At 43.3% G+C, this 19,437-nt stretch overlaps 1 protein-coding gene across 1 annotated transcript; it reads left to right on the forward strand.

Moving 5' to 3' along the window:
• Positions 1 to 11,145: 11,145 nt before the first annotated feature.
• Positions 11,146 to 14,731, forward strand: LOC108921481 (T-box transcription factor TBX4-like). Its single transcript, XM_018730954.2, has 6 exons — positions 11,146 to 11,378; positions 12,302 to 12,449; positions 13,189 to 13,341; positions 13,425 to 13,513; positions 13,627 to 13,811; positions 14,205 to 14,731. The coding sequence occupies exons 1-6, from the start codon at positions 11,263 to 11,265 to the stop codon at positions 14,729 to 14,731; spliced, it is 1,218 nt and encodes a 405-aa protein (XP_018586470.1). The 5' UTR covers positions 11,146 to 11,262.
• Positions 14,732 to 19,437: the final 4,706 nt, after the last annotated feature.

A 19,437-nucleotide genomic window follows, 5' to 3' on the forward strand; every position in this document is an offset into this window, starting at 1 on the left:
CAAAAAGTACAGGAGTTCCTCCAGGGGGCGTCATGATTTCAGTGAAGACCTTGACACCCTACATGTGTTGGAGTTTGAAATGGCAGAGTGCACTGGAATCAACATTTCTAAATAACTTTAAAATTATTATTATTGTTGTTGTTGTTATTATTAACAGCAATAGTATTGCTAGAATTATTACCTTCTGAATTCTTTTTGTTCTTATTTGAATACCTAACAGTGATACTATAGAATAATATTAACTATTACATTAATATTTATCTGACACCTTTCCCATTGTAGTTTTGTGTTAGGCTACTTATTTATATATTTGTACAGCAGGGTAATTTATAAGCCATTCATAGTGAGCACAGGCTTCCCTCATATAAAAAAAGGGACTTTTTAGGAGAAATTGGCCGTACAAGGAAAAGAAAATGTTATGCTAAAATTCACATAGTGAGCTACAAACTGACATTTGAAAGAAACTGAGACTTTAATTCAACATACAGGTCATGGTAAAGTCAAGTACACATTGCAACTGTCACTGTGAAACCTGAAGTGATAAAAACACACAGAATTCTCTTGAAAGGCAGTATCATTACAGATGACTGTGTGACTACTCATTTACTGCAAATTGTACTTTACGAATAGCTTTAAAGAGAGGGGTTATGAGTTATCGCCTCGAGTGAGAATTGTCTCTCTAATGTTCTAATAATATTCGTAACACTCATTATGATGACGACGATGATGATGAACAGACAGTTTATGTGATGTGAGTGACAGGTAGCAGAGGGTTTCAGAACCATGAGCAGATGTGTTTGACCACTGGAACCTCGACCACCGGTTTACGTTCCAGAAGAAGTACCATTTTGCTGGTGCATGTTAGATAAGTAGCTGCTTATAGACCTGATAGGAAATAGAGGTGATGGTGACAGATAATATAGTGCTACGGAGCAGTTAGAAGATCAGGAGGCAAAGAAATGGAAATAAGACTAGAAACAGAAATTGAGTGCACTTTAGTAGACCCACATAATTTGTAAATTGTTTTCCATAACGTAGAGAACTTATTTAAAATGTCCACGAAATTAAAACTAATTTGTCCATTATTTTCATTATAGATCTATATCATACACATATAAAGAGGTGTACAGTGCCCAAGAAGGCCCTGAGTGAGTGTGTGTGTTAACATAGTGTACATACACAGTATTTATTACACCTTATTACTACAGTTCCTGGGAAACTGTATGCCCTCAATGGAAGTGGTGACAAAATTTTTAAATCTCGAGTTAAAGAAATGTTTTTGTTCATTGATTGATGATTGATTATTATTATTATTATTATTATTATTATTATTACCATTACCACAGCAACAATAACACATTTTTCTAATATTAAAAAGTAATAGAATAATTAACAATCATTTCAATCATTCTGTATGATTAATAATTAATTTGGGCACTTAATTCTGAGAAAGTCGCACGTCGCAATTAATCATTAATGTGTCTTACAAAAAATCTGTTCATAATATATCCCCCATTTGTACATTTTCAGCCTGTTGCGCTTCTGCAAATACAAAGATGACACATTTATCCCAGCTGATCACACTGAGGTCAGTCAGTGTGTTCCAGTGTATTAAACAGTGTTTTTACTCCACATATTCAGTCAGTGTACTTTGTGTTCAGACGCTGTGGTGCCTCGGTCGTTTCTTAAAAGTGCGTCACAGTAACAGACTGACGTGTTGCGAAACACCACATAAAACTCTCTCAGATGTTCAAAATATTTAGGAAAAACTAGTGAAAAGTCATTAAGACACTCTATGACATGTTAGTAGTATTAAGTGTGAATAATAATGTAGTGTTCTCTCACGTGTGGACTGAATACTCCCGTCCTCAATATTTCTATAAAAAGCTCTTGAAAAATATCTATCTATCTATCTATCTATCTATCTATCTATCTATCTATCTATTCACACCTTTGTCCCAAGGCAACTATGCATAAAAAGTGTAAAATAATGTTGTTTTTTTTATAAATAATGTTTTTTTTATACCGGTTTTTAAAAAACTTATTTGAATAATAAGATTATTCGCATACAGGGTCGTCATTTATGTCTAAAATGATATACTGTACTAATTAAGATACAAAGCAAAGTTAACCTATAATTTATTCATCTATTTTTCGCGATAATATGCCATTTAAGCTCATATATAGTACTTAATTCGACTCATCCGAGGCATTTTTACAAAGTAAAACAAGATCAAAGTTCCGCACCAGACCGAATTGACTCTTTTCTAATAACCCGCTCCCTCTCGCGCTAATAGCTTGCGCTGTTCGGAAAGCCACGTGACCACGGAAAGCTCCTCGGAGCTGCTGTGTCCCCAGCGGGGGGGGAGGGGGGTCGAGTCGCACTGAGGAGCTCCGTTTATGAAAAGTCCACGCGAACTGTGCAGTGGGCTGGAGAGCGTCTGCGGTGCGGCGAAACGCGCGCGTGAAAATCCACTATTTTAACCCAACATAAAAACAAAGGATCTCTCACACACACACACACACACACACACACACACACACACACACACACACACACACACACACAGAGAGCTACACTACACTACAGTAAAGATCCATTCTCTAACCGCATTTAGTGACATACTTACTATGAGAACTAACTGTATATTTAGTACTTAAACTTTTTTTCTGGAAATTACACTCACAATGATTCTTCTTCTTCTTCTTCTTCTTCTTCTTCTTCTAATTATCATTATTATTCTTATTTATTATTATTATTCTTATTTCTTATTATTATTATTATTATTATTCTCACTTACCTTTATTTTGGGTGATTTTTTTGTTCCTTTCCTCCGCTTTGATTAATATGGATATTGCAGTAATTTAATGTACAGCCAACTTTTCATTTGTATTATAATCATATACCTCTGATCCTCTGCGTCGCTGTGTGAGAAGGCCGCTCTATAAAAATAAATTTAATCGAATGTAATTATTATTGCAGACAAACAATTTGTCATACCACGTAGGATGGTTTTTCTTAAAGATATTTCTGGTATATAATTTCATAAACCACTAATTTAGTTTTTTACTTGGAGCACAAGTGACGTTTCTCATTTTTCCCTCCTTAACATTGTTCCTTTCTTTGTTACAATTTCACAGTATTACATTGAAGTAACATATTAATTTCGCTGTATTGTATGAAAGTTTTTGGAACCTCCGTGTGGCGCGTGGGGCGCGTGTGCGGCAGCGGCGCGCGGCGGATCTTTTCCACGAGGCACCAACGTCCGCGTGGCGCGGGTGGGGTTGTGGGGGGGGGGGGGGGGGCGTCTGTGTGTGAGGCGGTGTCCGGTGGGGTTGGGGGGGGGTCTCTGTGCGCTGTGTTTAACTCCACTGATGGGACGCGGAGGAGCCGGATCCCCCACTGTGGACACGAACTGTCGAGTTCTTCATTAATTTCTAAGAATAAGAAGACCCTCGCGCGGGGACACCCCCCATCGAGCACCGAGAGGTTCGCGGGATTCCAGTTACGTCACTCAAAAGAAATGAAATAGCTTTGATTTATGGAAAAGGAGAAAATTCGGAAGAAAAGCATCATCACGTGAAGCTGCTGCCGTCGAGCAGACTGTGGGCTGAGGATGGAGAAGCCCTGCTTCTTTACCCCATGAGGTAAAACAACATTTTACAATAAGCTGCTGATTAAAAAAAAAAAAAAAAAAAAAAAAGAAGAGTGTGACCGAGGTGTCAGTCCCTCAAGGTCACTGCGAGTTTGCGACAGGATTAAAATGTTTAAAACTCGTTTCACCCTTCACTTTATATAGCTGAAAATAAATATGCTTTTATGTGCTTTGTCTAAAAATATTTCTGCAAACTTAAATTATTAAATTATTTTATTATTTATAATAATAAAACATATTACAGTTATATTTATTTTATTCTTATTTTTAGGAGCAGAAGCACTGCAGGCCCGTACAGTTTTGACATGTTTCACATCAAGCTGACAACAGTGAAGGGGTGAAAAGGAGGTTTTTAGGGTGAACCGCCTGTGTTTACAAGTGTGAGTAAATATGCTGATCTCCCTGAAGTAGGGTAACAGAGCGGGTGTGTGTTCACTTCAGCAGTGTTTTACTCTAAGGATGAGACCAAGTAAAGTGAAGTGAAATGAAATTCTGATCAATATCAGCATTTCAGTTACACAGTGTTTGCTAATGTATTAATAAAAATCACTTTTGGGTACTTGGGTACATTTTCTCTTTTTAAAATGTATTTCAATACATAAACATAAAATGCATGAACATTTTAGAGAATCTTTGCAACACGTCCGGTTTGTGCTGTTGGCTGTGGGCTCGATGAATTAGGTAGGAGTTATTATAACTACCGTAATAACAGCGGACAACAGTGTTTTGTATGTTTGCTGTTGTTTGCAAAAGGTTCAGCAGCACTGGGCAAACTGCATTTCTCACAGAATGTACCACGGTAACTGTAGGCTGCTGATAGACATGTTTCTACATACTTTAATTTTAGTTACTGTTTATTCTTTTTACTGCAAAGCGCTTTGAGAAGCTGTTTTTAAATGTGTTACATATAGTTATTATTATTATTATTATTATTATTATTATTATTATGCTTTTTGGCAAAAATTGCAGATTTTAAATATTTCCAAAAACCAAATTAGAGTCTTTTTTTTATCGATTTATGAATTTTTTCTCTTGCTTTCCGAACCCTTCTATCTCAGAAATGTTTTTAGATTGTCTTGCCCAAACCTTTACAGTCAAACTTCTGCATGTGATGCATTTAGTTTTATTTACATTCATTATGTTAAATTTGGCAAACGAACAGCAGTTGTGTCTTATAACGTACATAAAGATGTTTGTATGAAAGTTTGCACCCTTCGCAGGTTAATTTCTTTTCATTTAGAGACTCAGTGGAATGTGCCGTTTGATTAGAGCAGACTAAACCCCTGCTTACAGATGTGTAAATATTACGCATTTTGACTATTGGATTTATAAATTGTGAAACTATTTTTAAAAAATTTTTTTGTGCACTGGTGCATGTTAATTTGTTTTTGAGCGCAGAAATAATACAGGCCTCGTTTATTAATAAAAGACGGAGTTATTAGTAAGGTCCCTTTAGAGAAAGTGCTGGCATTTGTGTTGGCAAGTCAATATACAAAAGCTCACATGATGTAGCATTAAACAACTCAGTAATGGCGATGACACATGCACACACACACGCGCACACACACACACATACACATATACACTCGCACAGGCCCATAATGCTGTAATGTGTGGACAATTTCTACAGTCTGGAACCCATATGATGCAACTTCTCCACAGCCTTCTCTCAATCCCAAATCAAAAATCCCAAAACCTTTTTACTTGAACATACTCTAAAAATATAAAATCTAATAATATATATAAATTCATTCAAAATATTAAATTTTAAAACAATATAGAATATAGTTATGTATTATATTAATAGCTGACAGATAGATAATTTAATATTGCCTGCGTTTATTCTCTTCCTGTGTTCAAATAAACTCCCATCAGAGTTGATGACTTCCTTAGTGATAAGTTAGCACTGGCGACTTTACTCTGTGTGTGTGTGAGTGTGTGTGTGTGTGCGTGTGTGGGACATTGTCTTTACGTTTACATTTACTCATTTAGCAGATGCTTTTCTTCAAAGTGGGGTAAAACGCAGAGTAAACAAAAGTGCATGATTTACACACCAAGAGCTTTAGATGCAGACACTCACTGCAGGAAATTTAAATCTATCAAAATGGGTTTGGATTAAAACGGTCTGTGAACTAACGACATTTTAGTATTCATGAACGCGATTCATACGAAAACGAATTTATGAGCCGTGCAACGTGTGGCTTCCGTGTCCTACGCTGTGCTCTCAGCTTAGATACGCAAGTGGAACGCATTAATAAATGTGCTGAATGCCGGGACCCCTGACCCAGGACTCGCGTCACCCCGGCGCAGACGTGCACAACTCGTGCGGAATGTGGGCCGACGAAGGTAACGGCGCAGAACACGTCAGGATTCCAGAACGTTCCGCCGCTCCAGGGCGGATTAGGGCTGGGGTGACGCTGGAACAAACGCGCCACTTACTCCATCTTCTTAGTTCAAACAGCCGACGCGGCCCCCTGGCAGCGTGAGGAGCGTTGTTGTGGCTGTCGCGCGCACACAGCGGTACGAATGTGTGCGTCTGCGATCCTCGCTCAGGCGGCGCGGCTCAGATGGAACCCAAAGCCGGGCTCTTAACCGGTGTTACTAAATGCAGGGGTTGCTGTCACAGCGGAGGCATAAATATTTAATCCAAACTCTTTCTGAATGAAGAGGGGGTTTTAGAGGGTCCGGCGAGGGGGCAAGAGCCCGTTTACTTTAAGCGGGTTTCGCCCGAGGAGGAGGCCGAGAACGGGGGGCGGTGGAGAGGGAGCTGTGGAAGGGCTGAAAAAACAGACTTGGGAAGTTAAAGAGGAAAAAGGAGCAAAGTTAGAGGGAGCAGAGGCGGCCCCAGTGGAGATCAGTGTGGCCCCAGTGGGGGAATCATCTGTCCACCAGAGTCCAACTAGATGCTAGAACCTCTCACAGCCAGGTGCTGTTCCTCTTTTACTCTTCTTTGGAAGAGTGTGTGTGGAAAATGAAGGTGGCCTTGTTACCCCGCCCCTCCGACCCCTAATCCCTACTATGTTGCACCTCTGGACTCTCATTCCGCTCTGACCTCGTACGATCTCGTCAACAGATGCTCCAGGAGAAGGTGTCGGAGAGTGCCGCTGCAGCCAAGTTCACCAGACCTTCGGCCCCTGTGCCAAAGACCTCATGTCATGTGTTGGGCCAGGTTAGCAAGAATCTGCGCCCAGTGAGCAACCCGGTTTGGATTTGCTGGGAACTGAAACATCCTCTCTAATCATCCCAATGTAACAGTGAAAGATGCCATTAGTTTGATGAACCAAAGTCCAATATGGGTTGTGAAGGATACCTATAAACCTGTGGTCATTTGCCTTTATTCATTTAGCGCACACTGTCCTCCAAAGCGAGCTACAATGAACACTGTGTAGTATTTATGTGACGCTTAGGTCACCCAAGGCCACTTACATTGCTACAGATACGCACACACACAATGGGCAATTTAGAGTCACCAGTTTACCTGAAACATGTCTTTGGACTGTGGGAGGAAACCAGAGCACCCAGGCGAGACCCACTCAAGCGCAGGGAGAACATGCAAGCCCAACACAGATTGATCACGGATTCAACCCACATCCTGTCACACCCTTCAGGAGCTGTGAGACAGAAGGGATATGTATTTGCTGTGCCACCCACTACCCGTAACTCCCAAGTCCACGGTGATGTCATAGTTGCTGTCGCTCAAAAGACGCGACTTGAACAAGCTCTGGCCGACAAGTCATTTTCTCACTTTACACAAATGAGTAACTTTTAGTCTACAGGAAAATCATTTCAGAGTGTTTTTTTCACAAGATGTTATGCTCCCGCGAGGGGTGCGGTGGCGCAGTGGGTTGGACCGCAGTCCTGCTGTCCGGTGGGTCTGGGGTTCGAGTCCCGCTTGGGGTGCCTTGCGGCGGACTGGCGTCCCGTCCTGGGTGTGTCCCCTTCCCCCTCTGGCCTTACGCCCTGTGTTGCCGGGTAGGCTCCGGTTCCCCGTGACCCCGTACGGGACAAGCGGTTCTGAAAATGTGTGTGTGTGTGTGTTATGCTCCCTTCATTCATATTAGAGGTAATAATTCAGATCAGGGACTGGGAAAAGACCAAGACTCACCCTCAGTAAATTCCATGTGAATAAAAATATGAATCTGTGACCCCGAACCATCCCGGTACCTCCAGAATATGGAAGACATTAAAGTGACCCTTCAGGACCGGGAGCTTTGGAGGAAGTTCCATGAGGCCGGGACTGAGATGATCATCACCAAGGCCGGGAGGTGAGCGCAGACTCTCTGTAACACTCTTAATGGGTATTACTGGTTGTTTATGGCTTTTTTTTCCTCCCTTTTTACAGATGCACTCCAAATACAACTTCATACAACTGTATTTGTATGAAAATATGACAACTCTTAACACCAAACCATTCTCTGTAGATAAGAAGATTATGTTTGTCATTTTGCCACAACTTAATTAATGCACAATGTGATTATAGGACTGTACAGTATTTTTGTTTAAAAGTTTTTTCAAAAGTGTTTAAAGTGAGTTCAGTAAATGAGGGATAAAGTGTAGGGAAGGTGGTAGTGGTTAGTGCTGCTGCCTTTGGACCTGCTGGTTGCAGGTTTGAATTCCATCTCCAGCCGTAGTACCCTTGAGCAAGGTACTTACCCTAAATTGCACTAGTAAATTTCCCTGCCTGTATAAATGGGTGAACTATGGTAAGTTGCTTTGGAGAAAAGTGTCGGATTAATATGATCATAGCTACTCTTGGATCTTAGTCACTTTTTACAAATATTAGTATCTTACCCTTTTTCTTCAAACGTGTTTATGAGGTTTAACAGTTTTTTTATTAAGCAGACACATGGATGGATCAGTACTGACAAAGGACAGACACTTCAGAAAGAAATCAAACACAAGAGGATTTTTAGTAAATCAGTAAAGGTTGATGATGGAGGTGCAAAAAGATTAAAAAATGTTGCTGTTATTATTATTATTATTATTATTATTGAAAACAGGGTTTTTATTTGAGGTGACAGCAATGTTGCCAGACACATGCTGTAATTGTAGTGGTCCATAGGGGGCTCTCCTGAGCTCTGCTCACGCCCTATGGGTTGCAGGACACATGGAGATCTTTAAGTACGATCATCAGCTGAGAGTGGGATAACAAAGGACCTGCTGACATTAACCTTAATCAGTGATATTGACCCCTGACTGCCCATCCCAGCCGTGAGGTGGAAAACAGTCACACCTCCACCTACCCTCTCTACATGGACCCAGTGGAAGAGCCCAGGCTTGTAAAGATGGTCTGAGATGAACTATGACCCCCGAAGGCTTTCAGTCTCCTCGTACCCAACCTCTTTGAGCTCAAAAAGCCCCCTGTCCGGCAACTGTGATGAACGGAGTACTGCCATGTGTGGAGGCGACCTGGGGAGCAGTCAGTGGGTAGATACACCAGCTCCATGTGGACACCACACACACGTTCATAGTGTGTCCGGGAGCAATCGGCCATCTGATGGGAGATGTTATTAAAAAGCACTTAGGCAGTTTATTAGGAGTTGCCGAGGCGGGATGAGGAGCAGTCTGTGTTTTTTATGGCGAAGGGTCATAGAAGGTAGATCCGCCGAGTTTTATGGCCCAGCCTGCAGCGTTAGGACCCTCTGTGTGTCTCCATGCTGACATCTTGTTGACTGCAAGCTTCCCAGCAACATGAACAGAATAAGAGGCCTTCCTGGGGAAAAAAATCGATAAAAGTCTTGGCTAAGGTCAGGTGTTCCGACCGCTTTTTTTGACCATGGTTCAGTACGGTAACGAAGGAGCTTGCAAAGAATTTGAGTTCAAAAGTGGGAATACTATTGTGTGCTTGTGTGCGGTTGTTGTGGTTAAGTGTCATCGAGTTGACGTTGACTCTCACTGACCGCATCTACGGAATTCTTCCGTAACGTTCTGCCCTCCACCTCCACTGTTCTTCATGTTGAAAGGTGTTTGTCCATTGTCTTTGTGATTGAGTCCATCCATCTGGTTGCTCCTCATCTTCTTTTCCTCCAGTTATTCCAATCACCATCTTATTGATAGAATTCAGTCTTCTCATGACATCTCCAAAATACGATAACTTCACTCTCATCATTTGTGCTTCCGTTGAGAGTTGTGGTTTGATTTGATTCAACATTCACCTCTTTGCTTACCTGGCTGTCCATGGTGTCTTTGAAGGTCCATCACCACAGTTAAAAGGAATCAATATTTCTCCTGTCCTATCTCTTTAATGCCCACATTTCACGTCCTCATATTGTTAGAAAATAGACCATTGATTGAGCAATTCTAAGATGCTTAACCTAAATTCCTACAGTTAAATCACCCTTCTGGAGTATTAAAAGGATCACATTTGTAAAACAGTGAGCAATATGGGTCCCTGTATGTAAAGAACACAGTTCTGTGGATGAATGGTGTGTAACATTATAGCTCTACTGAGCTAAGCAGATGTTGTCGCTCTCTCCTTGGACACTCCGCTAATCGGATTGCGAATAGCAAATTGGACTCTGGAGCTTCCACAGTCTAAACGGACCTAATCCGTTAAAAATCGTCTTGCGGTGGTTGAGTAGAACACCTTCTAGCGCAGAGGGCAGACCCAAGAGCCACCTAAATCCCACCTAAATACCACCTAAATCCCAGCAACAGCTGGTAAGAGGATCTTCTCCACTCTTGCTGTCAGCTCTCTGTCACAATGAGACACCTTTGTGCAACCTGGATTATCAGCTTTTTCTCAAGAGCACCAACTAATGGCTCAAAACCCTCACTCAAATGTTCATGTCAGGGTTAATTCTATCATCTGATCTCCTGGCCACTTTGAGGAACATTTCAAGTGATCTGAGACACATCTAGGAAGCTGTAATCTCTGGATATGGTGATGAATATTCATGAGAAAGAAAGATGTCCTTCAGATTAAGTTTCACTGAGTCAATGAGTCACTCATGGTGACCACATATCTAGAGCTCTTTGTGTAATAAGGGTTGAAAGAGATGAGTCCAGTCTCATTCTGAGTCTATCCATCTGTACTTTTCTTTCTCCCACATTCCGAGTTCCAGCTACGATCTTGTCTTCACAGTGCTGGATTTTCTTTTCCCACATGGTAGCATCAGCAACCAGATCGCCAAGAGGCTTTAATTCCGCATCATAAACATGAGCAGTAAGATCCTTTACTCTTCCTCAGTGGTGTGTTGAGTACCTCCTGAGAATCTGAGGTCTGACATAACCTTCTGTGCAGTATTGGATAATGTTTTTGCCATAGTCATTGAAATAGATCTTCCACCGCTGACACCATTGCTGCTGCCCCGAATAGGTGGAGAAGAATATGACTCTTTCTCCAGGGGTTGGTAGCTTTAGTCTGGCATCTCAACATTAACTTTTCCACCACAGATAGCTCTGACAAGAGTTGACCTCCTGATCACATAGCCGTATACACCTGGACTTGCCAGCAAGAAGACCTGGAAATATAAATGATTGACGGCTTTGGTGTCATTTTATCACAGTGTGAGCTGTGACTGTTGGTTGCTGTCTGTGCTGTCTTGTGTCCCCGGACATGCTACTCTACCCAGCTTGAGTTCTGTTTCACTACCTACTCAGGAGAATGTTCCCCAGCTTCAAGGTGAAGGTATCAGGGATGGACCCCAAAGCCAAGTACATCCTCCTTGTTGATATCATTCCAGCTGATGGCCACCGATACAAGTTTTCCGAGTGCAAATGGTGAGTTAGTCTTCAGCCCCAATCCATCTCAGGATGGCTCCGCTAAGTGTCCTTAAGTTCCACCACATATAGTTATTGGAATGGACTTACTGTTATTAAATTATTACCTTTGAATCTGAGAAATGGATGCTCAAGTTGAGTGAAAACCTACACACACACTGCAACCTTCCAGAATCGGGAATGAAGTGGCAAAATCATGGCTTTTAGAAGCAGGGTCATGATTGATCTGCAAAGGTTTGGGGGAGGAAAATCTTGGAAAGTTTCAGACCCTCATGCCCCTATATCATTGGTAAAAGGCATGAAAGAAGGTGGCAGTTCGATTTACCTCAAATTCCACAAGTGAAGAGCTCATGGACATGCATGCTGTGAAAATGAGCGGATTGGATGCAGGTGAAGCTGGAAGCCAAATGCACATGGCTACCTTGAGGCACCCTGGGGAGCACGAGAGAGGCATTTGTTGAAATGCCTGAAGAGACCTCTTTGTTCGGGACAGATTAAAGTTAAACAAGGCAAAAAAAAAAAACCCCAAACACCACACTGAGTAAATCTGTGCATATGGCTGCAGGGCTTCAGCATTAATACTGTAAATAATGTTTTATTGCCACATTTTGAGATCTGTGGAATGGCCTGGAATGTTAATGTCTAACAAGACTGCCTCTGGACTTTTTCAGTGACACACCAGAGGCTCATTTCAAGAGTGAGATCACGTTTCCACCCTTATGACCTTCCATCTTTATAATGGGGGTTGTTCTAGTAGGGCCTCGGGATTCAAGTAGGGTTCTAGTAGGACCCCCATCTCATTGCCGCCTCCATGCCCTTTGTCAGCCTGGTTCATTGTTGAATGTGACCTCCCCCAAGTACAGTTCGGTGGATCTGCTGTTGTCGTGTTGATGTGGTGTAGCCATACCGTTCTGTCTTCTCAGGGTGGTGGCGGGCCAGGCAGAGCCGGCTACGCCCAGTCGACTATACGTCCACCCTGACTCGCCTGCCGTTGGTGCTCACTGGATGCGTCAAACTGTCTCCTTCCAGAAGCTGAAGCTTACCAACAACCACCTGGACCCCTTTGGGCACGTGAGTCAAAGCTGTCCCAGCAATGTGCTGGAATGTACAGGAATGTGAATGAGTGCACTGAATATAATACACTTTAGAACAGTATATGCTACACTGCATTTATTAATTCATTAGATGCTTATCATCAAAGTGACATACAGATCAGAGTAAACAGAAGCCCATCAACAACTGATGAAGAGCTTTGAAGACACAGGATTATCAAAGCACAATTTGTTTGTGTGATTCCACCATGTTGCTGGTTCACCTCCTTCAAGTAGCTGCCTATAGAAGTGACGTTCAAATGGCAAATATATAGATAGTCATAGCAGATTGTGTTGGACTCATTTATGTAGCTGTCAGGAGATCAGGAGAGAAATGGGGCTGAAATAGATGGGTCTGGTCCCTTCTTGAATGTTGGGAGGGATTCAGCATCTCTGAGGGACAGAGGGAATTTGTTTCAGCATGTTGGGTCCTAAACTGAGAACCAACAGGCAACAGACTTTTGGAGCCCTTATGAGTGAGACCACCATGCAGCTAGAGAAGGAGGAGCACAGCGCTGTTGGTGGGGTGTAGGGACTCCTGCCGGGAAGGACGGAATTTGTTCTGTTCCTTGGGGTCACCAGTTTGACAGGGCAGTGTCTGTGTTTGTGAGAGATCTCTTAAGGTATAATTAATCTCACAAAAACTTTCCACCAACATCTGATATGGTCCAACCTTAGCCCAACATCTAACCTCGGGCCAGCCGTCTTTGGTTGTTCAGATCATCCTCAACTCCATGCACAAGTTCCAGCCACGACTGCATATCCTCAAGGCCGACGCCAACGACTCCTTTGGTTCCCAAAGCGGCGCGTTCTGCACCCACGTGTTCCGTGAGACCGCCTTCATCTCAGTCACGTCCTACCAGAACCACAGGGTGAGCTTTCTGTCACAGCTCCCAATGCCTGGCTGACAACCGCGCATCTTTACCACGTATAACCGCCGTGCCACCCTCGGCAGATCACTCGACTGAAGATCGAGAACAACCCGTTTGCCAAGGGTTTTCGCGGAGGGGATGAGAGCAACCTGCGTGGGCCCCGCCCTTTCGGGTATGTACCCCACAGCAAAGGAAATATATCCACATTTAGAGGCGTTATCTTCTCCTCGTGCTGGATGGGGCAAGAACGTTTCGATTTGAAGCATCTTCCCTCCTTGTCTCCAGCAAGGATTTCCAAGGGGTGACCAGGGATATGCGCTCCATTCACAGACCCCACCTAGGAAGGCTGAGGTCGGAGCCTTATCGGCATGGCAACAGCGGCCTCCCTGCAAACTCTTGGAACCCCGAGGAAAGCATGTCCCGCTCCAGTGGGAGTCCAGGCCTGTTGGGTCATCGCTCCAGACACAGAGGTAGCGCTTATACCCCTGGAAAACACCCACCCATCCTTTACTCCCCCCACTCCCTTAATGAACTCAGTCAGGGTGGATGGCTGTTCACGCAATGCAGTATCAACTGCATACTTTTAATTTAATTTACAGTGTCATAAACCTTTCGTTTTAAATGGGGGGGTGTAAAATTAATCATGCCAGGAAGGCACAAAAGCAGCTGCAAATAGCTGTGGTGCGTTCATGGTCATAATGAATAGCTGCTCTGAGCGTGCCCTGAGAACAATGTAAACAGCCATTAGAAGGCGCTGCATGCCAGGGGTATGTCGTAGGTTTTGATCTGGGCAATATTTCCCTCATCCCACTTGCCTGCTCTCCAGATGCCTTTTTTTTTTGTTTTTACTGATCTCCTGGCAGACAGCAGCGGAGCCTGGGAGTCGGGACGCAAGCAATCGCACTCGGCGACACTGCCCCCTGCTGGTGGGGTGAGGGACTGCCTCTGTGTCACACCCTCCTATGAGTCATCTGGGGCAATGGGCTTTGCTGAGACCTGTGCGTACGTGGGTGCCGAAGGGGTTAGGGGCAGTACCTGGCCATTGATGGACACCTACCCCAAGGACAGAGTCCAGCCGGAGATCCGCGTTCCACGCCCACCTCGTGACAACAATTTCCCCAGAGCAGTCAGTCCTGTTGTTACACCCCCAGGACCCCCCTCCATGTGCCCCCAGGGTCAGGATCCATCGCAGGGTGGCCTGTCACCGGTTCCTCCTTTGCCCCCCAACTCCGGTGCACAGGACGCAAGTGCCAATGCCTCACACTACCACAGGGAGGCGCTGTCTGCTCCACATCCACACAGAGACTTTCCATCATTCACCTCCCAGCATGCCTTGTACCAATACCCCGTAGGGCTTTGCACCATCAGGGCACACTGGACTGACAGCTAGGCCCCTTTCCGCACATTTCCAGCACTGCCCTCCTTCAAATCGCTCCCACAAAGAATACCAAAGGACACAGTGAGCAAACACGACTTTTTCCGCTACTTTAGCCGCTGACACTCATTATTCTCACTTAAAAATATATCTACACAGGAGCTAACAAATGATAGTTATGGCAGCCCAAGGCAAAGGTCTCCAACCTGAAACCTGACGTATCGCTAAGTACAGGGGGGGGACAGCTGGTAACGTTGTGATTGCAGCTGCTAGAGGTCACAGGTTCAAATCCTGTCCCCAGCTGTAGTAGCCTTGAGCAAGGTACTTACTGTAAAATTGCTTCAGTAAAATTCCCCAGCTGTATGAATGGGTAAACAGTTATAAGCAACTCAACATTGTAAGTTGCTTTGGAGAAAAGTGTTAGAGAAATGTAACGTAATGGTGCTCTTGGAGTTTGGAGCTGTGATTTCTGCTTATGCTTCTGCACCCAGAACCTCTGATTTCTATCTGGGCTCCATTCCAGTTACCAGCAAGTTGCTGCTGTCTGCATGTTGGGTTTCTGGTGTGTCAACAGTCACCTGTTTTACTCCCACGAGGCAAACACTCGAAATAGGAGCTCATATGCCAGAGTTCATCCATCCATCCATCCATCCAATAAGAGTGGATCGATAAGGAGTGCTGGAGGTCCAGAGTCTATCCCGGAAACATAGCGTGTAAGGCAAAGTACACCCTGGTCAGGACTCCATTCATTCACTCACACACACTCATCAGTTCATGTGAATAATGTGTCTTTGAACTGAGGGAGGAAACACAGGGAACCCACATCTGAACCCTTAGTCCAGGAGCACGGTGTTATTTGCTGTGTCGCTACGTCACCCTTGAAATGAAGTTCAGGCGGAAATATCCTCACAACATTAGACGGTTATTTTTTTACGATGTTCGTGATTTTTAACACTGCGCAGAACACAAACGCAGAGCGTCATTTAAGACCAGGGTTTCAACCAAATGTTTGTGTAGAAGTCATCATTTAGGGACCGGAGCATTGTGTGTAATCCAGATGTTCTCATGCTCTTGTTTCTGCTCCTTTTATTTAATTTCGTTTGTACAGATCCAGACTAAATGGGGTGTGGGGGGGGGGGGGGGGGACGGTCTTTCCAATGTACCACATACAGTGTGTGATTTTTTTATTCATTGTGACAGGACAGTATAGTAATCTTTTTATGCTTAAATAAAATGTTTTATTTCAACAAAACACTGCATCATACGGCAAAATAGCACTTGATACTATTTGAATAATAAAATTAATAGATGCTGTACTGTAGTGGTACTGAACATTATATATCGAGAGTTGTGTGTCTGAAGTCACTTCAGATATTCAAGTGATTTTTTTTTGTGCAGTTTGAGACTCATTTTACCAATTATCCAACCATTTGAGTAAAATTAGCACTGAACCCCATACCATTTTGGAAGATGATACACTGTTTATGGCACTTTTTTCCAAATCTGAATTTGTAATAAAACATTTTTTTATTTTATTGTTTTTCCCAGGTAAATTACTTCAAATACTGAAATAAAGTACCTGTTTAACTATTTTTTTTTCAAATTTTCTCCTTTTTGAAAGTATGTATTTTATGATGCATTTCACTGTCCATTCATTGTAACACATTTATTTATTTGGCAGATGCTTTTCTCCAAAGCCACTTCCAATAAACTTTATGTAATGTTATTACCCCACACACCTTATTCACCGTGGTGACTTACACTGCAAGATACACTACTTACACTGGGTCACTCACCCATACATGAGTAGAACACACACAGTCTCTCTGTCACTCACACACTATGGGGGAACCTGAAGAGCAAGTCTTTGGACTGTGGGAGGAAACCAGAGCACCTGCAGGAAGCCCACACAGACACAGGGAGAACATGCAAACTCCACACAGACTGAGCAGGGATTGAACCCACAACCTTCAACTACCTTGGGCTGCTTTAGGGACTTTAAGTCTCCCGGGTATTATTGCATCCTAGCTGCACTGTAACCCAAAATGTTTCATCAAAAACGTTTTCCACTGAAACATGGAAACGTTTAAAACTTTAGAGCATGTGTACGGGTGAGGATTAAAGTCTTTTGATAAAGCGAACGTCCTGGAACCTTTAATGTCCGCACTGAGTTATTTGGTCACCGTGTCACGGGCTGGTCAGTTTATCCCGATTGGTTGAAGAGTCACGCGAGGCCTGATGGGACTTCCTTTTACTTTAAATCACCTCCATTTAAATGTCTGTCGAACCCTGGCTTTGATGCACTCTTGGGATCTCGCTTGAAAGGAACGAAAGTCCGTTTTCCATATGTAGGAGATTTAGACTCCCTCTGCTTTTCCAACGAAGATTAAACACAGAAGTAAGAAGTCTGGAGTCGACGTTTCAGATTTACGTCGTTGGGGTTCCGCGTTAAGAGCTGTCCATCTGCCGGTCGCCGTGGCACTCTCGCACAGGGGGCAGGGGGGACTGGGGGGGTCATCTCAGACTCATTCCCACACCAGCTCAAACCGCAATATACTCATCTGGTGTTTCTCCTCGCTTGCCCACAACCGTTACTCCAACTGGCCCCGACCTTTAGCTTATCCCATTAACTTTCTTCTCAATGTTTGGGCAAAACGCCAAACGACGATCGCTCCGTCTGCGTTACGATAGCTTACCGCATATTGTTAGATTTTAGGCATCTGGTTACATACGATAAATGACAAATTAAGGTGTTCGGGCAGCAATAATGTAGTACTTGCATTTTTTTGTTTGTGATTCAAATGTTTCGATGTAAGACCTTACAGTTTCAATAATTACCTCTGCCGTATTTTACGCTCTTATTTCACTGACACTTTTCTCCAAAGCAGCTTACAGTGCTGGCTGATTTACCCCCTTTACAGTATATTATACAGCGGTGCAATTTCAGAGGAGCCGTCTAGAATAAAAACCTTGCTCAGCAGTGCTGTTGCAGGATTTGAACCTGTAGCCTTTAGGCTCCCGCACAGCAGCTCTAACCCCTATGCTACCACTGTCACCTTTTTTAATTAGTGTACTCAATTTATATTATTTTTACATAAATAATTTGTGAAATTAGTGAAAAAAATAGCCCTATTGTACAATATAGTATTCATGCATGTTAATTGTTTTTGTATTTTGCATAATTGCTCTTTTTTGGGACGGCTGGTCATGTAGTTAGTAGAGCTACTGCCCTTGGATCCGAAGGTTGCAGGTTCGATCCCCACCTCCAGCTGTAGTCCCCCTGAGCAAGGTACTTACCCTAAATTGTTCCAGTTAAATTACCCAACTGTATAAACGGGTAAATAACTGTAAGCTTCTAACTGTAACCTTAACATTGTGAGTTGCTTTGGAGAAAACCGTCAGATAAATGTATGCATTTATGGTTCATACAAGTGAGCATAATGTGATTTACAGCTACTGACAATCGACTCGTCGTGGCGCAGGAAGACCACTGTAAGTAGAGGACCACCTGCACAACAAATACAAGCCCACAGATAAATGTGATTTGGTCAGAATGATCAAAAATATTTCTCGTGTTGGAGGAGATCACCTGGACCAACAGTCCACGTCAGAGACCGCGACCGTGACCGGGCCGCCGTTTCAAAGCAGCTAAATGGAGCTCGAGCGCTGTTATCCACTTCCCGCTGTTTAAACAACGGCCGCAGCGGCCGTCTCTGGACTTCAACAAGCTGTCAGCGCTCAGAGAGGCAACGCATCAGCTTTCAATCTGTGTATACACGGTTTCCCTCACTGTGTACATGATGTTGCGCAACACATCGCTGGGTCCGGGGTGACGTCACTCAAAAAAAGTGCCCAAACAGATCCTGGGTTTCAGCGAGCTGCCATTCACCGTCCTTCCACCCGTCCCTAGACGCGCTCCCGGGTCCGACGCACTGGGCACAAGCGGAGGATCTGACATCGATTTAGGTGTTAGTTGTCATGGAAACAGTTGCTCAGTAACAACCCATTACAACAACTCCACTGCCATTCCATCGGTGATACTTGTAGCACGTGCTGTTTATTTTGTTTCCATAACACGTATTTGTTGAACAAGTCGAAAGTTCAAAGACATTGCTATAAAAGAGGAATTAACAGAGGTAAATAATGATATTTACCAGTTTTCTGACCAGCAGGGGGAGTAGTGGCTAGAGTTGCTGCCTTGCAGTCGAAGGTCCCGGGTTCAAATCCCACCACCTGCTGTAGTGTCCCTGATCAAGGGACTTACCTTAAATTGAAAGGTAAAAATTAGTAAAAATTGCTGTACTGTATAAATGGGTAAATCAGTTACACAAGTTTTTTTATAAGTGGGTGAACCCATTCCTTTGCAAAAGAGAAAAGCGTTGACTGAACAAGAAAACGTTTTAGGTCCGTTTTTTGTCTTTTCACTGAACTTTTCATAGCCAACCATACAAATTATACGGGAACGATTTTTCTTTGTAGTGTAAAGTAACTTCACATTCTCTAAAATTATGATTATCACTCATCAGCCTCTGTAGTCGACCTCAGCCGATAACTGCTTATTAATTTCAAGCGCTAGCTGTTTTTGACCAGAAATGTTTATACTGTTCTGATTTATTGCAGAAACCAACATAACTGTGACGTTTTGATTCTGTGCGTAATCCGATAAATTGAGATTACAGTGCGGACAACGTGTAGTTGTTTGGTAACATGGTAAGCTGTCA

This window comes from Scleropages formosus, chromosome 25 (genome assembly GCF_900964775.1).
Source record: "Scleropages formosus chromosome 25, fSclFor1.1, whole genome shotgun sequence".
NCBI classification, from domain to species: Eukaryota; Metazoa; Chordata; class Actinopteri; order Osteoglossiformes; family Osteoglossidae; genus Scleropages; species Scleropages formosus.

Bases quoted from the DNA above. Each gene is read 5' to 3' on its own strand.
- LOC108921481 (XM_018730954.2), top strand. From the start codon at position 11,263: ATGTTCCCCAGCTTCAAGGTGAAGGTATCAGGGATGGACCCCAAAGCC. The intron at 11,379-12,301 runs GTGAGTTAGTCT...CTGTCTTCTCAG, and splicing joins AAGTTTTCCGAGTGCAAATG to GGTGGTGGCGGGCCAGGCAG. The intron at 12,450-13,188 runs GTGAGTCAAAGC...TTGGTTGTTCAG, and splicing joins ACCTGGACCCCTTTGGGCAC to ATCATCCTCAACTCCATGCA.